The sequence below is a fragment of the Amblyomma mixtum genome, chromosome 7 (genome assembly GCF_055824585.1).
Source record: "Amblyomma mixtum isolate Tamu chromosome 7, ASM5582458v1, whole genome shotgun sequence".
NCBI classification, from domain to species: Eukaryota; Metazoa; Arthropoda; class Arachnida; order Ixodida; family Ixodidae; genus Amblyomma; species Amblyomma mixtum.
The window spans coordinates 104,716,578-104,737,462 of record NC_143018.1 but is presented as its reverse complement, the minus strand read 5'-3'; the positions used below and the strand labels follow the sequence as shown (position 1 = coordinate 104,737,462).

Sequence of the window (20,885 nt, the reverse complement as noted above, 5' to 3'; positions counted from 1 at the left end):
CGAGGAAGCCGCGAAACGACGGGCCATGCTATCAGGCCATGCATATACTCACGCACGGCCAGTCTCAAACCAGAAGTTATTGTTCGGATGTTGAGCACATAGTCTAGAACGGCCCGGAGCACGCAGTCCCACCCAACAAATCGCAATTCTGGTATGAGATCCGTCCACGGTAGCGGTCTCGACTCCAGAAGCAGTTCGTCAGATGGCGCCCCCAAGCAGAGTGGCACAGATCAGAGCTTCAGGCAGGAACCGTTACTTTTGCTCTCGATAGTATAAGTAGTTCCAACATGAAAAGGTACTCGTTCAACTATCGATTACTCAATAAGCACAATTAAAAAGACCACTTTTGCTTTCATCCTAAATAGTTTTTGTGTGGACAGATAAAGCCGTATTCAACTTCAGTGCAAAGGTAAAGATGGTAGTTGTACTGCAAATTGATTGTACCCCTTCATAGTGGACTCACCTGTACACACATGGAGGCCAACAGCCACCGAAATCAACGAGCATATAAGGGCGTTTTTTTTTCCAATTTGTGGTGTTAGGTAGTTGGACATAAATAGTACGAATAATCAGCAGCTTTAAGATAACTCATAAGAAAACAATAGAAGAAACAAGCCTTCGGTGGGATCCTAACCCGGCCATGACCACTGAATTTTGTGTCGGTGGTCTACCGACTGAGCTACGGTGGCGGTCGTCCAACCTTCTGCTTTTTGGGGGTATTGTGCGTGGTGTAGGCGAACCTTTAGTGTGTTCACCAGCGCCACCCTCGTCCCTGGCGGCGGACGTAGTAGAGTACCACGTTGGAACCAACGTAACAGTAGTAACGTGGTCAAATGGCAAGGGCAGAAGCTACGCACCCTCTTATACTACCCGTGACATCAAGGCTGCCAGATTTGAGACCCTTGTTAAACTATTGAGCAAGAGATCAGAGGGTTCTCGCACAGCTTCGCCCACGTTCGTATGTGGCTCTTGCGGTAGTACAGGACGTACTACATCGGCCGCTATGAACAAGGGTGGCGCTGGTGAACACACTGAAGATTCACTTACAGTGCACATAAATACCCCCAAAAACAGAAGATTGGACAGCTGCCACCATAGCTCAGCTGGTAGAGCACCGGACGGGAATTTGGAAGGTCGAGAGTTTCGGATCCCATCGATGGTATGTGGTTATGTCTTCTACTTTATCAATTATCTTGAAGTGATTGAATATTAGCACCATTAATCTCCAGCTACGCAACACCACAAATCGTAAAAAACTGGCAGTGGCTTAGCTCGGCTATGCCAGGATATAGGTAGCGAAAGCGGGCATGCGACACAGCTGGCGAACCAAGTGGAGGCAAGCGCGACGACGAGGCAAGCGGTGTGACGTCCTACCAAACGGTGACTCCGCGGTGTGGCGTCATGCCAGATGGCGCGGTGAGCGCCAGCTGCGGCAGTTGCTAGGCAACGGCTCAAGGTCAGTCTCGGCGCTTCCTTGAAGCACCGCCACAGCGAAATCGCAAGTTCGTGGCCAATGTAGCTTTCTCTGCAAGAAACATGCCTGATGATCCTTGGTTTCGGCGGCTGTTAGCTTCCGTCATGTAATTCACAACGAGCACCTCTTTTCCCTTCACTTGTATGTTTACCCACACATAGACATTCCAGTGAGCGATAGGGCATTGCATCAGGAATGCCACCACCTACCTGCAAGTGTTCCCAAAGGGATGTGAGCAGAAAGAGTGTATGAAATAGTCATTTATTTTCTGGTTCAATAGACATGCCTTGCTGTCCATCCAACCTAACAAATTCCTGTGAGCACACAACAGAATTATACGGCCTCCTACCTGCGTGCAGGCGCATGTGAACCCTGTAGTAGCCCCTGTCAGCAAAGGAACGTGAGCACACGTTGCACTTGTATGGCTTCTCCCCCAAATGCCGGCGACGTGTGTGGATAGAGAGGGTTACCTTATCAGCAAAGCTACTCTCACAAAGTTGGCACTTGTGTGGTTTTTCGTCAGTGTGCCGACGCATGTGTCTAGCGAGAGAGCTTAACGACGCAAACGAACTCAAGCACAGGTGACACAAGAATGACTTCTCTCCCGTGTGCTGGCGCATGTGGCGGTCCAGTCCCTGCTTCTTGATAAATGAGCACGAGCAGATAGCGCACTTGAATGGCTTCACGCTGAGGTGCGACAAAATGTGAACCAAGATGCTGCTTCTTCTGAAGACGATCGAGCAAACAGGACACTGTGTCGGCGGTTCACTTATGTGGCAAGCTATGTGTCTTCTCATGGAGGCCTGGTCGGTAAATGTACGGGTGCACAAACAACACGGATATGGCTCTGGCCAAATGCATGCTGGGACGTGAGAATTCAAACTGTGCAGATTGGGGAAGGTGCGAGAGCAGAACCCACACGCAAACACGTTCTTTTCGTTGCCTGCAGACTCCTGAGAAGAGGGCGAAACTTCCTCTGCAATTGGGCCAATGTTGTAGCCTGGACTGCTTTCCTCTTCTTCACTGCTGCTTTCGGATTCATCACTCGAATCGAGAAACACTGTTGAAGGACAAAAGAAAAAGAAGCTGAATACGCAGTCTCACAAAACCAACTGATGATGATGATGAATTTTTATGGTGCAAGGGCAGCTTTCAAACCAAATGTGGCAATCACCGCTGCTAAACATTCCATTGATTACAGCGCCTGTGGCAAAGATTACCATTAACCACTAGTAAAACAAAACATTATCTCTGCACTGCGTTACCAACATGCAAAGCAATTAAACAATCACTGCTGACACAGTAGTTGTCAAAAGAATGTGCAATGTGTCCCAAGAACTACTAATCCAGGGTTCATGCTGGTACCGACCTGCGATATTCAAGGGTTTTGAGCTTTCAAGTGCAAGGCAACTTTTTTTTTTTTGGTGGTAGTGATAGATGTGCGCTACATGCATTGGCATTGCCAACGTTGGGCCATTTTAAGGAAAGGAAGTGCGCATAATTGGCTCCCTAGGTCAGTGGACGCTTGAATCGCACTTATAGGTACGTGGGATGATGAGAGAGAGATATGGGCTGCAGGCATTGACAACATTGTGCAAGAAACACGGCACAGAAGCCATAGGCTGTAGGCGTTCATTGTCAACGTTGTCAATGCCGCTTTACACTGTGATAATTATAAGGAAAGCGCATAACTGGCTCCCTGGATCAGCGGACACCTGAATCGGGCATATAGGTACGTGGAGCGATGAAAGAGATATCTGGGCTGCATGCGTTAGCGCTGACAACGGACAGCGAACTTTCGCGATCAACCATTAAGTGCCACCTGCCAGCGTGGGAGGGTGGGTGGGGACTTTAATGTAGATATAAAGACAAGCAGGAATTTCGCACCGCTTATGCGGGAGAACATCCCGTTCCTCTCACTCGTAACGCCTCCCACGGCTGCCTCGCGAAATATTTGCATAGACCTCGCGTTTGAGAACAGGGCTTTGGCACTGGTGCAGCACGTCGAGCATATATCAATCTATTTCTCCGACCGCAAAGCTTCCTTCATGACAATCAAGAACTGTTAATGGAGTGTTTCCTGAAGAAGGAAAATGCGTGAAAAAAAAAACAAGTCTGTAATTGTAAAAAAATTCAGGGGGGCACTTTGCTGACCTAAAGTGCGGTGAGGCGAAAGCCTTAAGTGCAGTGTTGGTGCTTGTGTCACTGATGTGTGGTTACAATGTTAAGCTTCGCCTCTAAGAGTGGAATGCGACAGCGTCTTGCAACGCTGCCAGGGAGTCCACAGAATGCCATCGCCTGTTCGGCTGTATACCTTGCTCATCGGTAAACTGGTTTTTGGAAAAGATATGTATCTGACTGGCACATCACGGTGGACACCTGAACCTCGCTGTAACGGGAAGGGAGGAAGATGGGAGTGAACGAAGACATCGTATTCACTAGACGCGCCTTCGTTCATTCCAAACCATCGAGCTGGCATGGCATGGTTAGCGTGCTCGTTTCGCACTCCGGAGACCCTGGTTCGATTCCCCAACTTGACCAATTTCCTACTCGGTTTTATTTATTTATCCGGTCTGAGTAAAAAGGTCATTTATCATGCAATTATCATAGAATGCACTGAATCGTATTCTGGTATCATTCAAATGCCATTGATTAAGTAATGACTGGAATATGCCCATATAAGCCACGTAACTGAAACGCAGACACATCTGCAGACATGGCTGCTAACGACTGTGTAAGGCATTAAAGGCTTTCGCCTTAAAATTCCAGTAAGGAAAGGTGTTATGGCAAGGACATACAATCTCACCAATGCTATTCACCGCCTGTTTACAGGAGGTATTCTGGGCCTGGAATGGGAACAGTTGGGGATAAGGGTTAATGGAGAATACCTAAGTAATCTGCGATTTGCTGATGACACTGCCTTGCTAAGTCACTCGGAACATGAACTGCAAAGCATGATCAATGAGTTAGACAGGCAGAGCAGAACAGTGGAGTTAAAAATTAATATGCAGAAAACCAACGTAATATTCAACAGCCTAGCAAGGGAACAGCAGTTCCCAATTGATGGCGCGGTGCTGGAAGTAGTAGTGACAGCTGATCCGGATGATGAGAGGGAAATAACTAGACGAATAAAAATGGGGTGGGCAGCATATGGCAGGATCACTCAGATCATGAATGGCGACCTACCAATATCCCTCAAGAAAAAAAGTATATAACAGCTGTATCTTACCGGTACTCACCTACGGGGTACAAATATGGAGGCTGACACATAGGGTTCAGCTTAAGTTAAGGACAACGCAGTGAGCTATGGAAAGACAAATGATAGCTGTAACATTAAGAGATCGGAAGTGGGCGGAGTGGGTGAAGGAACACAATCGGGTTAGTCGAAATCAAGAGGAAGAAATGGGCTTGAGCAGGGCATGTAATGCGAAGGCAAGATAACCGCTGGTCCTTAAGGGTAACGGAGTGGATTCCAAGAGAAGGCAAGCGTAGCACGGGATTGCAGAAGGTTAGGTGGGCGGATGAGATTAAGAGGTTTGCCTGGATACGGTGGCCACAGCTGGCAGAGGACATGGTTAACTGGAGAGACATAGGAGAGGCTTTTGCCCTGCAGTGAGCGTAGTCAGGCTGATGATGGAGATGAAGGGGAAAGGCCAAAACATAGCTGGAGCCAATAGGATTTTGCTTGGTTCCAATTCTGTTTTGGCCTCTCCCAAGTGGTCTGTTATTTGGGCACCAACCTGGTATAAAAGCCTCTTCATCACACCAAATCTCTACCTTCCCAGGGGTTTCACATTCTAGTGTTTGGGCACAGATTGGCATTACATCTCATGGTCTCAAGGCCGACTAGTGATCTGTGGCAATACAAACTAACTAATCAGCGTTGCTAAAATGATCAAACAGCTTTCAGTCTCTGAGACATACATTATTGTTTATATAATATACTGCAGCTTTGCATAAGGTTATGCATAATGCTAAGCTACTAGTGACAATTAATAGTTACTGCCACAATGAATGCACCTTCCAATTTGGAAGGTGTGTCTAACACTTCAAGTAAAACACTAAGTGGAAGTGCACGCACCCTTCCTCCCCTTGTGTCGTTGTGCCCACGGCAGAGTGCGGTAGTAGTCTTCTGGGTGTCCCAGCTGCGTTGCCCTGTGCACCTTCGGTGGCAGGCTACAAGCCTGCGTCGACTTCGACAGGGCCTCGGTGATGCACCATGTCGACTTGGTGGCAACGCTCACCGGGCGGCTGCACTGCACCGCCGCCTCTGCCGTCCTGGGTCCCCCCGACTGCTCCATCCTGGCCTGGAGAGAGGAAATGAGTTTCAGATGGGCCATCAAGCTAAACATGGCAGATGCGAGAACACGGGGACCAAGATTCCCAGCCACATTGAAGGGATTCTAAAATTATATTGACGGACACATTCTAAAGCAACAAATCTGTACAGGTGGTCTTTGTGACCATTAGATTGGTTTGGTTTATTGGGGGTTCAATGTCCCAAAGCAACTCAGGCTATGAGGGACGGCGTAGTGAAGGGCCCCGGAAATTTTGACTACCTGGGGTTCTTTAACGTGCACCGACATCGCACAGTACACGGGCCTCTAGAATTTCGCCTCCATCGAAATTGGGCCGCCGCGGCCAGGATCGAACCCGCGTCTTTTGGGCCAGCAGCCGAGCGCCGTAACCACTGAGCCACCGCGGCGGGTTTGTGACCATTAGAGTCAAATATAAAAGCTTTAAGCAGTCTATAACTTATGAGTAATTTTTAAAAATTACTCTTCGCAACCGGCTTGAGTGTGACACTTCACCAAGCATTCTTAGCCGCTCCTACTTCGATGACGTGAATGCGGAATTCGGGCGAGCCTTCTCACTGGGGCATGCCCAACTGACGTGGGTGGGATATGGGGTGTGGCGGGGTGCAGTCGGGACCTATTCATTTTTTTTGTCTGGTGTGTCAGCGCCTATAAGAGTTGAGTGGGAAGAGGAGAAGCATCATTTTTAACCACCGATACTTTTGATGCCAATGAAGCTAACATAAAAACTTTTGCGGTGCAATGATGAGTAACGGATACCGATCACTCGAGCACTTTTTTTTAACCTCAGTAAATGCCATTTCACAGCCCCTTTAATGAGATCATTCTGTTTACTGCACTTGCGCAAAGTAGGGACGGCACAAACAGACATGAAGAGAGCATGGAGTGCAGAGAAGAAATTTGGGTTAATGATATTCTAGCCGAGAGAACGAAGAGGAAATGGGCTTACTGATCCCATATGTGCTTGCGGAAACAGAGTGCAGCTCACGCAAAGCCAAACAGAGCAGCGAAAGACCAAAGAGTCAAGTATGAAAGAAGCCAACAGCCACAGAAACCAAGGGGCACAGGGGATCTTTTTTTTTACTTTTTTTATTTTGTGGTGTTGATAAATTTAGAATATTACTGAATATGTTATCGCTTAAAGCTAATTGATTAGAAAAGCAGAAGAAAAAACAACCACATGCCGCCGGTGGGATCCAAACCCACGACCTCCGAATTACGCGTCCGGTGCTCTACCTCTGAGCTACGGCGACGGCTGTCAATTCTTCTGTTTTCGGGGGTATTTATGTTTACAAGAAACCTAACCTTGGGAGTGTTCATCAGCGCCACCCACGTTCATAAGCGGCGGACGTAGAACGTCCTGCATTACCGCAGGTGTGACGTAGAACGTCATCGAACGGAGAGGGTAGAAGCTGCGTGAGAACCCACATGCCGCCGGATCCCACTGGCGGCATGTGGTTGTTTTTCTTCTGCTTTTCTAATCAATTAGCTTTAAGCGATAACATATTCAGTAATATTCTAAATTGATCAACACCACAAAAACAAAAAAAAATAAAAAAAAATCCCCTGTGCCCCTTGGTTTCTGTGGCTGTTGGCTTCTTTCATATTTATAACGAGCCCCTCAATCCCCTTCCCTTGTTTGCTTAATTGCTTAGCGAGGGCCTCGGTTCTAAAAAACTGAGCTGCCCAGCACTGAGCTGCCCTGCCCTGAGCTGCCCAGCACATGCGTTTGCTGCTGGACAGACTAATTTTATCAACTTACTTTATTCTGGGTTTTACCCTGTAAAGGCTGCTATGAAAACAGAGTAAGCAATTATATGGTTCCTTCAGAGCATATTTCCTTCACTCGTCACAAACATGTTACAGCTGTGCAAACATTGCCACACTTTTTCATCATCATCATCATCAGCCTGACTACACCCACTGCAGGGCAAAGGCCTCTCCCATGTCTCCCCAATCAACCCTGTCCTTCGCCAGTTGCAGCCACCGCATCCCCGCAAACTTTTTAATTTCATCCGCCCACCTAACTTTCTGCCGCCCCCTGCTACGCTTGCATTCTCTTGGAATCCACACCGTTACCCTTAACGGTTATCTTGCCTTCGCATTACATGCCCTGCCCAAGCCCATTTCTTCCTCCTGATTTCGACTAGGATGTCATTAACCCGCGTCTGTTCCCTCACCCACCCCGCCCTCTTCCGATCTCTTAACGTTACACCTATCATTTTTCTTTCCACAGCTCGCTGCGTTGTCCTTAACCTAAGCTGCACCCTCTTTCTTAGCCTCCAAGTTTCTGCCCCATAGGTGAGTACTGATAAGATGCAGCTTTTTACACACTTTTTATGCCAGTACAAAACCAAATAGCAAGCATTTCATGGCTCGAGAGGCACAAATTGGCTTTTTATAGCCCGCATATGCTAATTTTAAGCAGAAAAAAAATTCCTGAAACAGACATAGCGATCCCCACTAGACAGGTTAACTGAACAATTGGTTTGGTTTATGGGGTTTAACGTCCCAAAGCGACTAAGGCTATGAGAGACGACGTAGTGGAGGGCTCCGGAAATTTCGACCACCTGGGGTTCTTTGACGTGCACTGACATCGAACTGAACAATTAAAGGAAACAGTGATCAATCCTTATGTACTTACGTCACGGTTGTCATGGCTGCCACGGTTACTGTCATAAACAGATAATCCCAAGCTGCCACGCACAATGGAAGGGGACACGGCCGCCCTCCCAGGACCTCCAACAACGCCGACTTTTTGGCACACCATGGATGCGTCACCGACTTCTGGATACAGTGTAGGCACAGCACCGATTTTGAGTGTCCTCTCGACGATGTGTACGCCAGGGCGTACTTCTCGTTCAGTGAACCGGAAGAAGAATGGCCTGAAGTGCAGCGAGCACACGAAGCTCTGTCCGCGCTCCGACGGCATCCAGCCCAGCATGTTGGCACCAGGGCAACGTTGCACAAAGCTGATCCAGGCCTTGGACTGGGGCCCCCTGATGGGCACGGGGTACAGCGTCGTGTTGGGACCCGCTTGCCTGCCACAAGTTGGTAGGGCACAATGTGGGGATGCTGGCATCGTGGGGCGACGAAGCCCTCTCTCGTACACAGGCTGCTGCAGCTGCGTCATGCCTTGTGCAGTGGCCGCCTTCGTGCAGACCACGGGTTTCTGTGCTTGGATTCTGGTCTGCTGCACGGCTGCATTCCGCACATCGCCTGCAAGACCCAGCCATGGGGTGAATTTCATGCTCTTGCACTCAACTGAAAGGTAATAAGTGAGTAATTACTCATTGACATCCACCTGAGCACAGCCATGCGGCTACAAAGGAAAGCTTGGTGGATGTCAATGAGTAATTACTCCCTTATTACAAATCTACTCCCCTAAACATTTGAACAACACAGTTCCCACTTCGAGTTATTGATCAATTCGCTCTCGCCCTACCATAAGCTTGCCGTCTCTGTTAACTCGTTTGGTAGAGCGACTGCTCCGGTGAAGCGGTGGTCCCGGGTTCGAACCCCGGACCAGGACGAATTTTTCTTTAACTATGAAGTTTCCGAGAAAGCTGTACAGCTTTCCTTTGTAGCCGTATGGCTGCGCTCGGGTGGACGTCAATCAGTAATTACTTCCTTGTTACAAATCTACTCCACCTTGGGGGATTCCCCTAAAATGTTTGACCAAGATCAGCTGAAGGGTGTTGGCATAAGCTACCTGAATTACGAAAAAGCTGAATCCCCCGCTGATATGTTCGATTCCCTCAGAAATTTAAGCTTCGTTTCAATCACGGTGTTGCAACGATGAAATGCGCCTGGACGGTTTCCAATAACCCTTTCTCCTTCAATGTTTTACAATGTGGATTGGTCTTATGACTCTGTTCGAGAAAATTCAGGGGGCACTTTGGCTCTCTAAAGTGCTGCAAGGTGAAAAGCCTTTCCTTGTGCACTGTTTGGCATTGATTTCTTTATTTTAATTTTTTTTGTTTAAATTTTGTTTGTTGTTTTTGTAATTTTTATCTATGTTGTTTGCTATTTTTATTTCCTAAGTTGTTATTTTTCATTTTTTGTGTTGTATTTATTTTGTTTTTTTTTTCTATTTTTAGCTTTCTATCTTTTTCTTTTTATTTTCTCATTACTGCGAATCCCCGCACTCTGACGTCATAACCATTTCGACCAACAGAAAAGCGTGACACCTCTGCTGACAACCTTCTGTTGACAACGATGAGGCATTAAAAGCTTTTGCCTTAAAATTTCACTCATTACTAGAACTGCATTAAGAACAATGGGAACTTGATGCCTCATTGTGATTTCTGTTCTTGGTGTTAATGCCCGACATCTTGGTTTCTTTGTTTTTTTTCCCTCACTGTTTCTTTCCATGTGATGGCCCACTAGAGAGGCCTACAGTTCTGGCAATTTTCATGACCATGCCAAGATGGCTGCTCTAAGGCAGACTCCTCCTGTGATCAGGTAGAGTAGAATAGCTTCTGTTCCTGGCTATCATAACTGCCTTTGGTGTTTTATCCATGGTGGCCGCCCCATATGACAAAACATCTTATTTTCTTAATAATATGAAGGCAATTATTAAGTAACAAAGAAGTAGCCACTTCACAGTTCTTTTTTATTGAATCTTTTGTCGTGCAAGCAGCACAGCAAATGGTTAATGTGCACTTCGTTTGGTTTATAGTTAATAGGTGGTTTTAACGTCCCAAAGCGACTCAAGCTATGAGGGACACCGTAGTGGAGGGCTGTGGAAATTTCGACCACCTGGGGTTCTTTAACGTGCACTGACATCGCACAGTACACGGGCCTCGAATTTCTCCTCCAAAGAAATTCAACCGTCGCGGCCGGGATCGAACCCGCGTCTTTCGGGCCAGCAGCCGAGCACCATAGCCACTGAGCCACCTCGGCAGCGGAATAAGAATTAAATAAATTTCAAATAAAGATACTATACAATCAGTGCTCTGGAGAGTACTATGCATCATGCTTGCTGCTACAGTCACCAACGAAATTCCATGTTCCCAAATGACTCATTTGCGCAAATCACTCATTTTAGAGCAAAAGCTGCAACAGCTTGGTTAAAGAGCCAAACATAGGGGGTACAATGATGGAGACGATCTCACAGTTAAGCGCTACATTTGAAAAGGAGGAAGTCCAGCTTAGCAGCCCCAGAAGCCCCAATCTTGTTTGATTCAAAACTAAAACTCTCCATCAGTTTTGAAAAGAGGAAAGGCGCATAAATGCCCCACTATGTAAGTGAACACCACTACCACCTCACAGCACGATTCAGGTGTCCACTGACACAGTGAGCCAGCTGTGCACCTTTCCTTTTCTCAAAGCCAACGGAGGCAGTAACACTGGGAACTGGACTGTCTAATTTGTAAGCAGGCCCTGGAGTCCATGAAGTGTGCCGGGAATGCGATAAAACTGAAGACTGCAAGTGGACGGAGGCTGAGTATGCACGTGAGCTTACAGGCACCAAGACAGGCATGTGAGATGCTCAACTGGGTAGTTGCCTGCGAATCATTAAAATGGGCCTGCCACTCCAGACCTCTCAACCGCTAATGCCAATCAGCTTTCGCTGACTAATGCACCAAGCTGGGAAGCTTAGTTTACTTTTTAAGGCAAAAGCTTTTAATGCCTCATCGTTGTCGACAGAAGGTTGTCAGCAGAGGTGTCACGCTTTACGGTTGGTCGAAATGGTTATGACGTCAGAGTGCGCGGATTCGCAGTAATGATGTCACCCACAGATGCCTGACGCCCCTTTCTGGAGCAGACGACAACTAGTAAAATAGTTGTCGCCCGCTCCGACAGGGGGCGTAAGGCGTCCGTGGGCAACCACATTACATACCTCATTACTACGAACAGAGCCATGGATACAACCGAACTCATCGATGGATAGAGAGTCGTGCTAAAGAAGAAGTCAAAGTCGGCGGTCAAAGTGTGTAGTCAAATAAAGCACTAGTACAGCGCAAAGTCTCGCAGCCAATACCAAACAGTGCACCAGGAAAGGCTTTCGCCTTGCAGCACTTTAGAGAGCCAAACTGCCCCCTGAACTTTTTTTTTGTATTACGCCTCCATTGAAATACCACCGCAGCGGCCATGGTTGATCCCACGACATAGGGATCAGCAGCTGAACACCAACACTAAGCCACCACGGCGGGGAAACAGCAAAAGCATGCACCTGTCCATGCCATCTCAAGGCTTCATCAGCTGAATGAAAGCAACTTTTTGCGATCACACCTGATGCTCAGTGGTCTTCATAGTAGCCTAAAAAACACGAGACCAACTTCGCGAGCAGAACACCGACTTGGACAAGTGCTACCAGTCCGAAGAAGACAATTTCCAAAAGAAAAAAAAGGAAGTATGACTACCACACAAAACGACTCCCATGTAAAGCTGGCAACATACAAGACGAATCTGGGCTATCCAGCCTTGAACTGTACTGCTGCTTTCACTGCAAGCTGCTACTTTTGATGTTCTTTCTACTGTGAAAACAATGGCTAGGGTCTCAGTACACCACACTGCTGTAGCACAGTAACCATAGCGCGGGAAGAATGCTGGACAAAGACGAGACGGGACAAGCGCTTGTCTTTGTCGTGCGTTGTTCCCGCGCTGTGATTACTGTGTTACACTGAATTACCCACCTGCCCAAGCCTCTTCTGTTCTGAACACCACAATGCTAGACAATGCTTTCACCCAAACCAGTCCTCTGCTTTCTGCTCAAAACAAGAAGTAAACAGAACAGCCGCACCCCTTTATGTATTTTAGCTGGTGCTGCGCCTTTCACAAACATTCCCCGCCAAGCATGCTAATAATCCACTGGCCTGTTTCAGTGCAGCTTCACCAAGAGTGCCGTTCAGTTAAACGGGGGCTTACCTCCACCACCGTGTGCTGCAACACCAACAGCGACATTCAAATTCCTGGCTGGTGGCGCTGGTGTGCAGGCCGAACCGACAAGCGAGACCTTAGCAGCAGGCACAGGGGACCCACTGCCGGAGGCAAGCTTCTCCACCTGTGTTGGAAAAGACCCAGAAGAAGAAAGCATGTACAGTCGAGCCCACTTATAACCGCCGCAGACATAACGAACGCTTGCTTATTATCACATACGAACTGGTGCAGTGCTACCAGCTAAATATGCATTAGGGCAATGGTGACTGGTCTGAGATACAGTGAACATCTGAACACACAACTCGGTTATAGCAAACGGGAAGGCATCTTACACTAGACCCCGAAGTTAGAAAACTCGCGTGTCCAGCAAGCGTGGAGACAAGAGATTATCGCTCAGTCTCCCCCTGCCACTGCGCCAAAAAGAAAACAAAAAGCCAGAACTGAAAATGCAGGTAACCACAGGTCAAGCATGCTCCAATTGCCTACAATCGCTAATGTTAATTTTATGACAGTCCTCTCCAAATCCTCTTTAAGGGCTTTTGATTATGCGTCAACATCCATTATTCCTTGTCTGTAAATAATCTCATTTCACCCATCTACGTTTCAAATGCCGGAACAAACCAAGTCCGAAAAAGCCGGCCATGTACAGGGTCGGTCAAAAGTTCCCAGGCCACAGGGTCTGCTTTCGAGTGCTACAGTCAGGCAGTTATGACAGTCCTAAAGGGCGAAATCTCTGTGGAGGATAGGAAAACTATCATTCTCAACTTTGACAAAGTGGATACCTTTGTTGCTATCATAAGTGGCAGAATCTGCCACTGAACAGCAGACCCTGTGGCCGGGGAACTTTTGACCAAACCTGTACACCTACTTAACTGTGTCCACACTAGTGGAGAACCAAAGTTGAAGACCAACGCTTTCAGTTCCCCCACATTCCTTATTTAAGAACTGTGTGTAATGTGCCTGCAGAGATGGACACTTTTGAACTAAGCCTGAAGACTCGCTTATCATTGCCACAAATCAAATCTGGAAAGAATAAAGTATGCTGTATCTTATCGGTACTCACTTAAGGGGAACAAACATTTAGGATAATGAAAAGGACTCAGCTTATACAGAGGATAATGCAGCGCGCTATGGAATGGAAAATGATAGGCGTAATGTTAAGGGATAGGAAAAGGACAGAGTGGATCAGCAAACAAACGGCGGTTAAAGACATCGAAGTTTAAACGAAGAAGAAGTGGGCTTGGGCAGGGCATGCAATGCAAAGGCAAGATAACCGGTGGTTCTTAAGGGCAACGGAGTGGATTCCAAGAGAAGGCAAGCGTAGCAAGGGGCGGCAGAAAGTTAGGTTAGTATGAGATTAAGAGGTTTGTGATAGCAAGGTGGCACAGAACGGGGTTAGTTGCAGAGATATTAGAGAAGCTTTTGTCCTGCAATGGGCGTCATCAGGCGCATGATGCAGATTATTTTCATTTTAAAAACACACCCTTTACTTTATGCCTCTATGTGTGTCACTGTAAATTCAAGGCTACAAACAGTCGCAATTTCACAATTCCCACCCACAGCTCTGAACACTGGGTCGCCATCATTTAAATATCCATCAAGCTTCATTCAGTAGCTTCCAAGACGGGGATCCTTCAGCCACATTCCAATGTGACAAAAATACAAGGCATTAGTGGCTAGAACTGAGCTCCTAGCTCAACCACCTTATATTTAAAGGGACAGAAGCCTGAATTTTTAGCACCTCATTTTTTCTAATGCAAAGCAAAGCTTGTTGTCAAAGGTGCTCGGTTCTGCAACAGTTTGTACTGAGAATTTATCTATCAGCGTTTGCAAACAATTTTATGTACGCCAATGGTGTAAATCATGCTTAGCAAAAGCGATGGAGACTGCACTTTGGCAAAAGTAATGTACTAAAGATTAATATAAATCTCGCCCACTCGACAATAATTAGATATTTTTAATGCAAAGAAGTATCCATTTCAGTTTCCAGGCCCAAACTTATTGTGGCACAGTGATGTACACAACGTTTTAGTGGATCGTGGTTGCCGCTTCATTCAAGAAATGCAAAACACAGTGGCACCATCTAGTGATAAAAGCTAAAAGCACATCTTCAACAATGCGAAGTGTGCATCGCTTTTCATTAAAGGGCACAGTGGAGAGAGCGTGAACTTTAATAAGACGCAAGGAACACCTCTGAAAGAAGAAAACATTGTACATTTAAAACAAGTCAGTGATACTTTACCGAAATGTGGTCCCGTAGTGTACTAAATTAAAAATGGCAGCATTTCAGTGCAAGATGGCATTTCATATGATTTTCAGTACCATACCAAAAATATCCATTCTCGTTTCTGTGATATTGCAGTGCTCAATTCTCACAATATAAGGCATGCTCATTTCATTTGTTCCACAAATTCATTACATGCTTTAGTCAGTACCTTTAAGCATCACTGAATGGCTCCTATGCCGCTAACTTTTATTTTGGAAAATCGCAGGTAGCCCTATGCATGCTAAACGTGCAGAGGCAGAATAGCCTGAGTCGCTTTCGGACGTTAAACCCCCAATAAACCAAACCAACTAGATTGAAGATAGGTGCTGTTCCTTTCCTCTGGTGTCTAGGCTACCAAGGCATTGTGCCTTTCTTTCGTGCAGGCTGCTACCAAATTATGAAGAATGTCAGCAGAAACAAAAGTGACCCAAGGAAGACTAGAATTTTAATGCAATATCAATTTGAATGGCCCCATTCATCAGAAAATCCGGTGTCGGCGTTGTGAGTGATAAATCACGGGCATGGCTCCGACATCTAGGTGGTCCCAAGAGAGCAACCTAGGAAGCAGATGGGCCACCCTAGGTCACGTGGCCTTATGACGTCATCCCAACCTGCCCACCGGATTAGTGAGCAAACTGTCCACCGTGGCAGGTGGCAGTTAAATTAATGATTGGTCGCTCAGGAAGTGCAACTTTGGCTCCACAATGACCACCACTGGGAGCACCTGCTATCTCAAGGCAGTGGCGTGCACATTACTTAACCGTTGCACCACTACGCCAGGAGGGAAACGAGGACTCGCAGGGATCTATGAATGTAAAGTAGATGGTCGGTTAGATTATGGGCCCGTCTTAAAGTCCCAAAGCAACTCAGGCTATGAGGGACATTGTAGTGAAGGGCTCTGGAAATTTCAATGACCTGGGGTTCTTTAACGTGCACTGACATCGCACAGTACACGGGCCTCTAGAATTTCTCCTCCAAAGAAATTCGACCACCGCGGCCGGGATCGAACCTGCGTCATTCGGGTCAGCAGCCAAGCACCATAACCACTGAGCCACCACGGCGGACGAATGTAAAGTAGAGAATGACCGTCTGCCTACATGGGAATGAACTCATTACTCTATCGCGTCATACCCGCAGTGGAGCAGGCCGTTGCGGCGGCTCAGTGGTTATGGTGCTCGGCGGCTGACCTAAGATGCAGATACGATCTCAGCCATGGTAGTCGCATTTCAATGAAGGCGAAATTCTAGAGGCCCGTGCACTGTGCGATGTCAGTGCACATTAAAGAACCCCAGGTGGAGGAAATTTCCGGAGCCCTCCACTACGGCATCCCTCACAGCCTGAGTCGTTTTGGAATATAAAACCCTCGTAAACCAAACCAAACTTTACGGCCGAGCTTAAGTGTTCCCTCCAACAGTACTCCAAGTGCTAGCTGGTTCATTACTATGTATATTCCTAGCACAAGTAAACAAAATGCAAGGAAGACAAACGCAAGCACTGGTGCCTTATTTACAGCAGGGACTATCTTGCATTATAATCAACAAACTAAACTTCTTAGCTCACAGCCGAGAAACTCCCTGTCTGCTAGGTCCCATTTCTTGACTCTGGCTGATTTCCCCAAAGGACTGAGCCAAAGAATAACTCACGCGACTTGAGGTGGGTAACCATCTTGCTTGGTCAAAGCCAAGACCTAGCTGAGTTGGTAGGGATGACTATGTGTCACAGCACAAGAACTCTTCATACAAGTACAGCATGTCACTTTTGCAGTGCTATGCATAATGCATCTGGCCAACGCCAAGGCATACCCCTGCCGATGGCATTTTTCTATATTACCTAGATCGGAAGCAGTTCGTTGATTCCTTTATAGAATACTGAACTTGTTACCATTTTGGTTGATGTAAAGCTACAATTTCGTTGATTCACTATAGGCCACTGCAAAGCTACATCCCTCCAATCTATACCCTACGCAATGAATTACACTCATTTAAATTTAAACCTTGTGGCGAGGGCAGTCCTCAAGGAATATGATACGAAGTAGAAAGGCAAAAACAAACTGCGGTGCTCAGCAACTGTGCCACAAAAATCGTAGTTCTAAGCATACATCTACCTTCAAGCGCATATATAATCACTGACGTTAGCGATAATCAGTTAATTACTCCTCAGTGGAGCTTGTTACTTGTTACAGCACTTGTAACCTATGGAACAACTCGCATTCTTCCCTTCAGCTGTCCTGTACCAACGTGCTGTTCGGTAAATGGTGCGATGTCAGTGCACGTTAAAGAACCCCTGGTGGTCGAAATTTCCGGAGCCCTTCACTACGGCGTCTCTCATAGCCTGAACCGCTTTGGGGCGTTAAACCCCATAAACCAAACCAAACCAAACCAGACCCAACACTTCAAAAATGCTTACCACACTGCCTGGGTAGCTTTTCCTCACGGTCGGTTCGGTAGTAACGCGCACAGATACGGTAGCGTTCGGGTAAAGTGTCGGCACAGCTCCCGCCCGCAGGAATCTGCACATAACGTCTACTCCGTTGACGCGCACCCGCACGGCACTCGTGAAGCACTGAGACGCGAAGTGCAGCGAGCACACGTAACACCGCTCGTTCCCCGACGGCGTCCAAGCGAGCATGTCGGCACCGGGACAGCGACGCACGAAGTCTATCCACGCCTGACGCTGGGCGGTACCCTCGGCGGGAAGAGGATGGAGCACGGCGTTGCACCCTAGGCCGCAAAACGGGACGGCGCAGCGCGCTTTCGCCGTTTTTGCAGCCATATCACTACTTCCGAAACACACAAACTCAGCACACAAAAGCTACGTTACGGTAACTGCAGCCACTGTGGCTGCGTCGCTGGCCTTCGATGCATACTGAAGCGGAGACGCGCGGTGACACACGATTCACAGAGCTGATAAGCAAAACGGAAACCACTCCGCAGCAGACCGCCACCACCAACGGCCACCACCACAGCTGATACCAAGACCTACTGAACTACAGACCTGCACATTTGGCACTGCTCCAGCGCGCATGTTCTAGTTCATGCCTTTTGCCGCTAGGAAACGGCACCTACGGGAAGCGTGGCGCTACATTATACCTGTTGAACAAGATGGCGCTTATCATAATTTTACTTCATGAATGTAATAGTTTTATCAGCTGTCTATGTTTTAAGTATTCATCCATCCATGTTATTTTGCAGAAGCGCCCAATTTGCGTATGCTCGGAGTTTCTTTCTTTTTTTTTTTGCGCGTTGCTTTCTTTTTGTCGACCAGAGGGCGGCGGGAGCGGCGTAATCGCGCCTTTTTCAAATCCTGGGCGCTGCACTTGGCCTTGAGAGTGTCGGCATGCTAGCATGCACTTTCTGTTAGCGCTAGTGCTCGTACAGGAACTTCTTAAAAAACAGAAGCTTACACATATTAACGGTACAATAAAATACGAGCATCCACGAGTCGCAAACATATATGTGGCAGACGACAACTGAGTAGGAGGTTTGGCAGACGGTAGCGTGCCGCAAAATATCTGCAGTTTGGTGCTTGGTGCGACAGTTGTCGATGCACTGGTTGTAGATCTTTGTGCGACATTAGGATACGTTGCGAACGGGTGTATTTTTCTTGTTTTCGTCTTGGAAAAGACTGCTGCATGGCGTAAAGCGATCGTAAAGCCTGTAGAATGGTTTACTGCTGCGTACCATTCTGCAAATCAGAGCAAAAAAAAGCACCTGGCGTAAGCTTTCATGAGTTTCCTGTCACGAGCGTGCGGAAGGAATGGATCCAAGCTGTTGCGAGGAAAGGTGAGACCTTTTCAGATCTCGCTCACTTTCAGCTAGACGACAACGTAACGAGGTAGGCAATTTACAATTTGAAATTTTGCAGCTATATCGGAATAAAACACAACATAATATGTGGTGAAATAAATGAATTCAATTGAATTGAATTGAATTGAATAATATGTGCAAGAGGTGATGCATGGTTTGTTGAGAAACTTGTGGAGCATATTTTGAAGAAAAGGAAAGTAAACCATCAAACGCAAAACATGAGAGAGCCTGCATGTATACCTGTTTTCTAAGCACAATAAAGTATCGTTTCGTTCTTTACGCTGTAACTTGTTCCACTTATACGCGCAAATATTAGCAGGCAGGAAAATACTAGTGGTAATGGGCACCGCAGACAACAGCTGCAGTGTGCGCGGCAATTTATCTTTTGGTTTCACTTTTCCATTTCGTTCTTCTGTAAGGCCCGGAAAATCAACTCTGGCAGCCAAGTGACCGATCAAAAGTATGTAGCCTTCACTTCACGCCTGACGATTATAGGCCAGGCTTGAAGCGACGGCGGCTGAAACCGGATGCAGTACCTTCAGTGTTTCTGCGCGACTCTGGCCATATGATGCCAACCGGGAGGAAAGCGTCACTGCATTGCAGAAGTGCGGTGGGAGGAAGCCCAGCTCCAAACAAGGAAATGTGAGCCAATATGCCAGAAGCTATAATTATTCATTTGACCCCTGCCCTCACATACAACGCATAGATATTGAAATTCGGTTCTCTTTTTCGTTTCATAGGAAGGAAACACAGCCTGTTGCACCGTATTCACCCCGTCCATCGGCACAACAGGAAGCACGAACAACTGGGATCCACGATTCGACCTCACCAACGGCGAGTTATGAGCCTGCTCTAACAGGGCCCTCTTGTTCATCAAAAAGCGACACAGCAAGACCGAGAAGCTTCAAACGCTCAGTCTCGTCGCAAACAAACCTGACCTCGAAAAAGATGCGGCTCGCAACAGTGGCCGCAAAGACACTAAAGCGCAAGACGCAGAGACTTGTAAAAACGAATCGTGCCTTGAAGTCGCTGGTTTTTGATCTGAAGAAAAAAGCATCCAAAGTCGGCGCGTGCTCACAGCTTGCTGGTGCTGAAATACTTCAGGTACTATTAACTACAATGGAATCGCTTTCTTCTTCTTGAGGGTGTGGGTTGGCGCATTAAATATTTGCAAAAATTTCCATTGTTTTTCAGGAGAAGCTGCATGAAAATAACTCGAAAGCACTTTTTCTCAAAGAACAGCTCTACTGTCTGACCAAGAAACATCACCACTGGTCAGAGGAAACAATCAGACAAGCTGTACTATGGCATTCCAAATCACCGTGCGGTTATGAAATGATACGGGAGTCAGGGTGCCTGACTCTTCCGAGTCGCACCACTCTAAAAAGGTACATCGGGCCGTGCAAGGGAGAGGTGGTGTCTTCATTAATGAAGCAGCGGTTGCACCAGGAAGCTGCGCATCTGACTGAGCGGGTAAGTTCAGAAAGAGTACGCTTTTCGTAACGCACTTATTTGCGGTTATCCCCGACATCTAAAAAATTTGTTGCGTGTGTATATATATATATATATATATATATATATATATATATATATATATATATGCGTGTGTGTGTGCGCGCGCATGTGTGTTTGTGCGTGCGTGCGCGCGAGACGGAAGCAAACAGTCATTTATTATGTCACAATTCGAGCACCTCTCTTTCCTTTCACTTGTATGATATATATGTACTTTTTCAGGAAAAAATGGGCTCCCTTGTACTTGACGAAATGTCTCTAAAGCAGTGTGCAAGCTATCAGAAGCAAGGAGACGCCGTTCATGGACTTGTCGAAATGGGAGGCCTCGAGAGCGAAGTAGGTCTGGAGAATGAGCTGGCCACGCACCTTCTTGCCTTCGTCTTCGTCGGCCTCTCTACGCACTACACGTGAGCTATGCCAACGTTTACGTATATGTATAATTAACGAGTATGTAAATCGTGTTTGCGTTCTGGGCTATTCTAACCTGGCATACGTGTGTGACATTTTTTCAGCCTACCAGTAGGGTACTACTTTACCCAATCGATAAAAGGAGAGGAACTGCACCACCTGACAATGAAAGTAATGAAGTCCGTAGAGGAGGCTGGATTCCAAGTAGTGCGCCTAGT

The 20,885-nt window shown here is 47.0% G+C and overlaps 1 protein-coding gene across 1 annotated transcript; it reads right to left on the bottom strand.

The window, feature by feature from the left end:
• Positions 1–1,716: 1,716 nt before the first annotated feature.
• On the bottom strand, positions 1,717–17,890 carry LOC149337081 (uncharacterized). Its single transcript, XM_089553304.1, has 5 exons — positions 17,348–17,890; positions 12,664–12,799; positions 8,435–9,009; positions 5,556–5,781; positions 1,717–2,534 (listed from the first exon to the last, which is right to left on the bottom strand). Exons 1-5 carry the CDS (start codon positions 17,711–17,713, stop codon positions 1,732–1,734), a joined length of 2,106 nt encoding a protein of 701 aa, XP_089409430.1. The 5' UTR covers positions 17,714–17,890; the 3' UTR covers positions 1,717–1,731.
• Between the last annotated feature and the right edge of the window lie 2,995 nt (positions 17,891–20,885).

Excerpts from the sequence above, each read along its gene's own strand:
- LOC149337081 (XM_089553304.1), bottom strand. The coding sequence starts at position 17,713 with ATGGCTGCAAAAACGGCGAAAGCGCGCTGCGCCGTCCCGTTTTGCGGC. Across the intron at positions 5,782-8,434 it reads GCAGCCATGACAACCGTGAC|GCCAGGATGGAGCAGTCGGG; the intron begins GTAAGTACATAA and ends TCCTCTCTCCAG. Across the intron at positions 2,535-5,555 it reads ACGACACAAGGGGAGGAAGG|TGTTTCTCGATTCGAGTGAT; the intron begins GTGCGTGCACTT and ends GTCCTTCAACAG.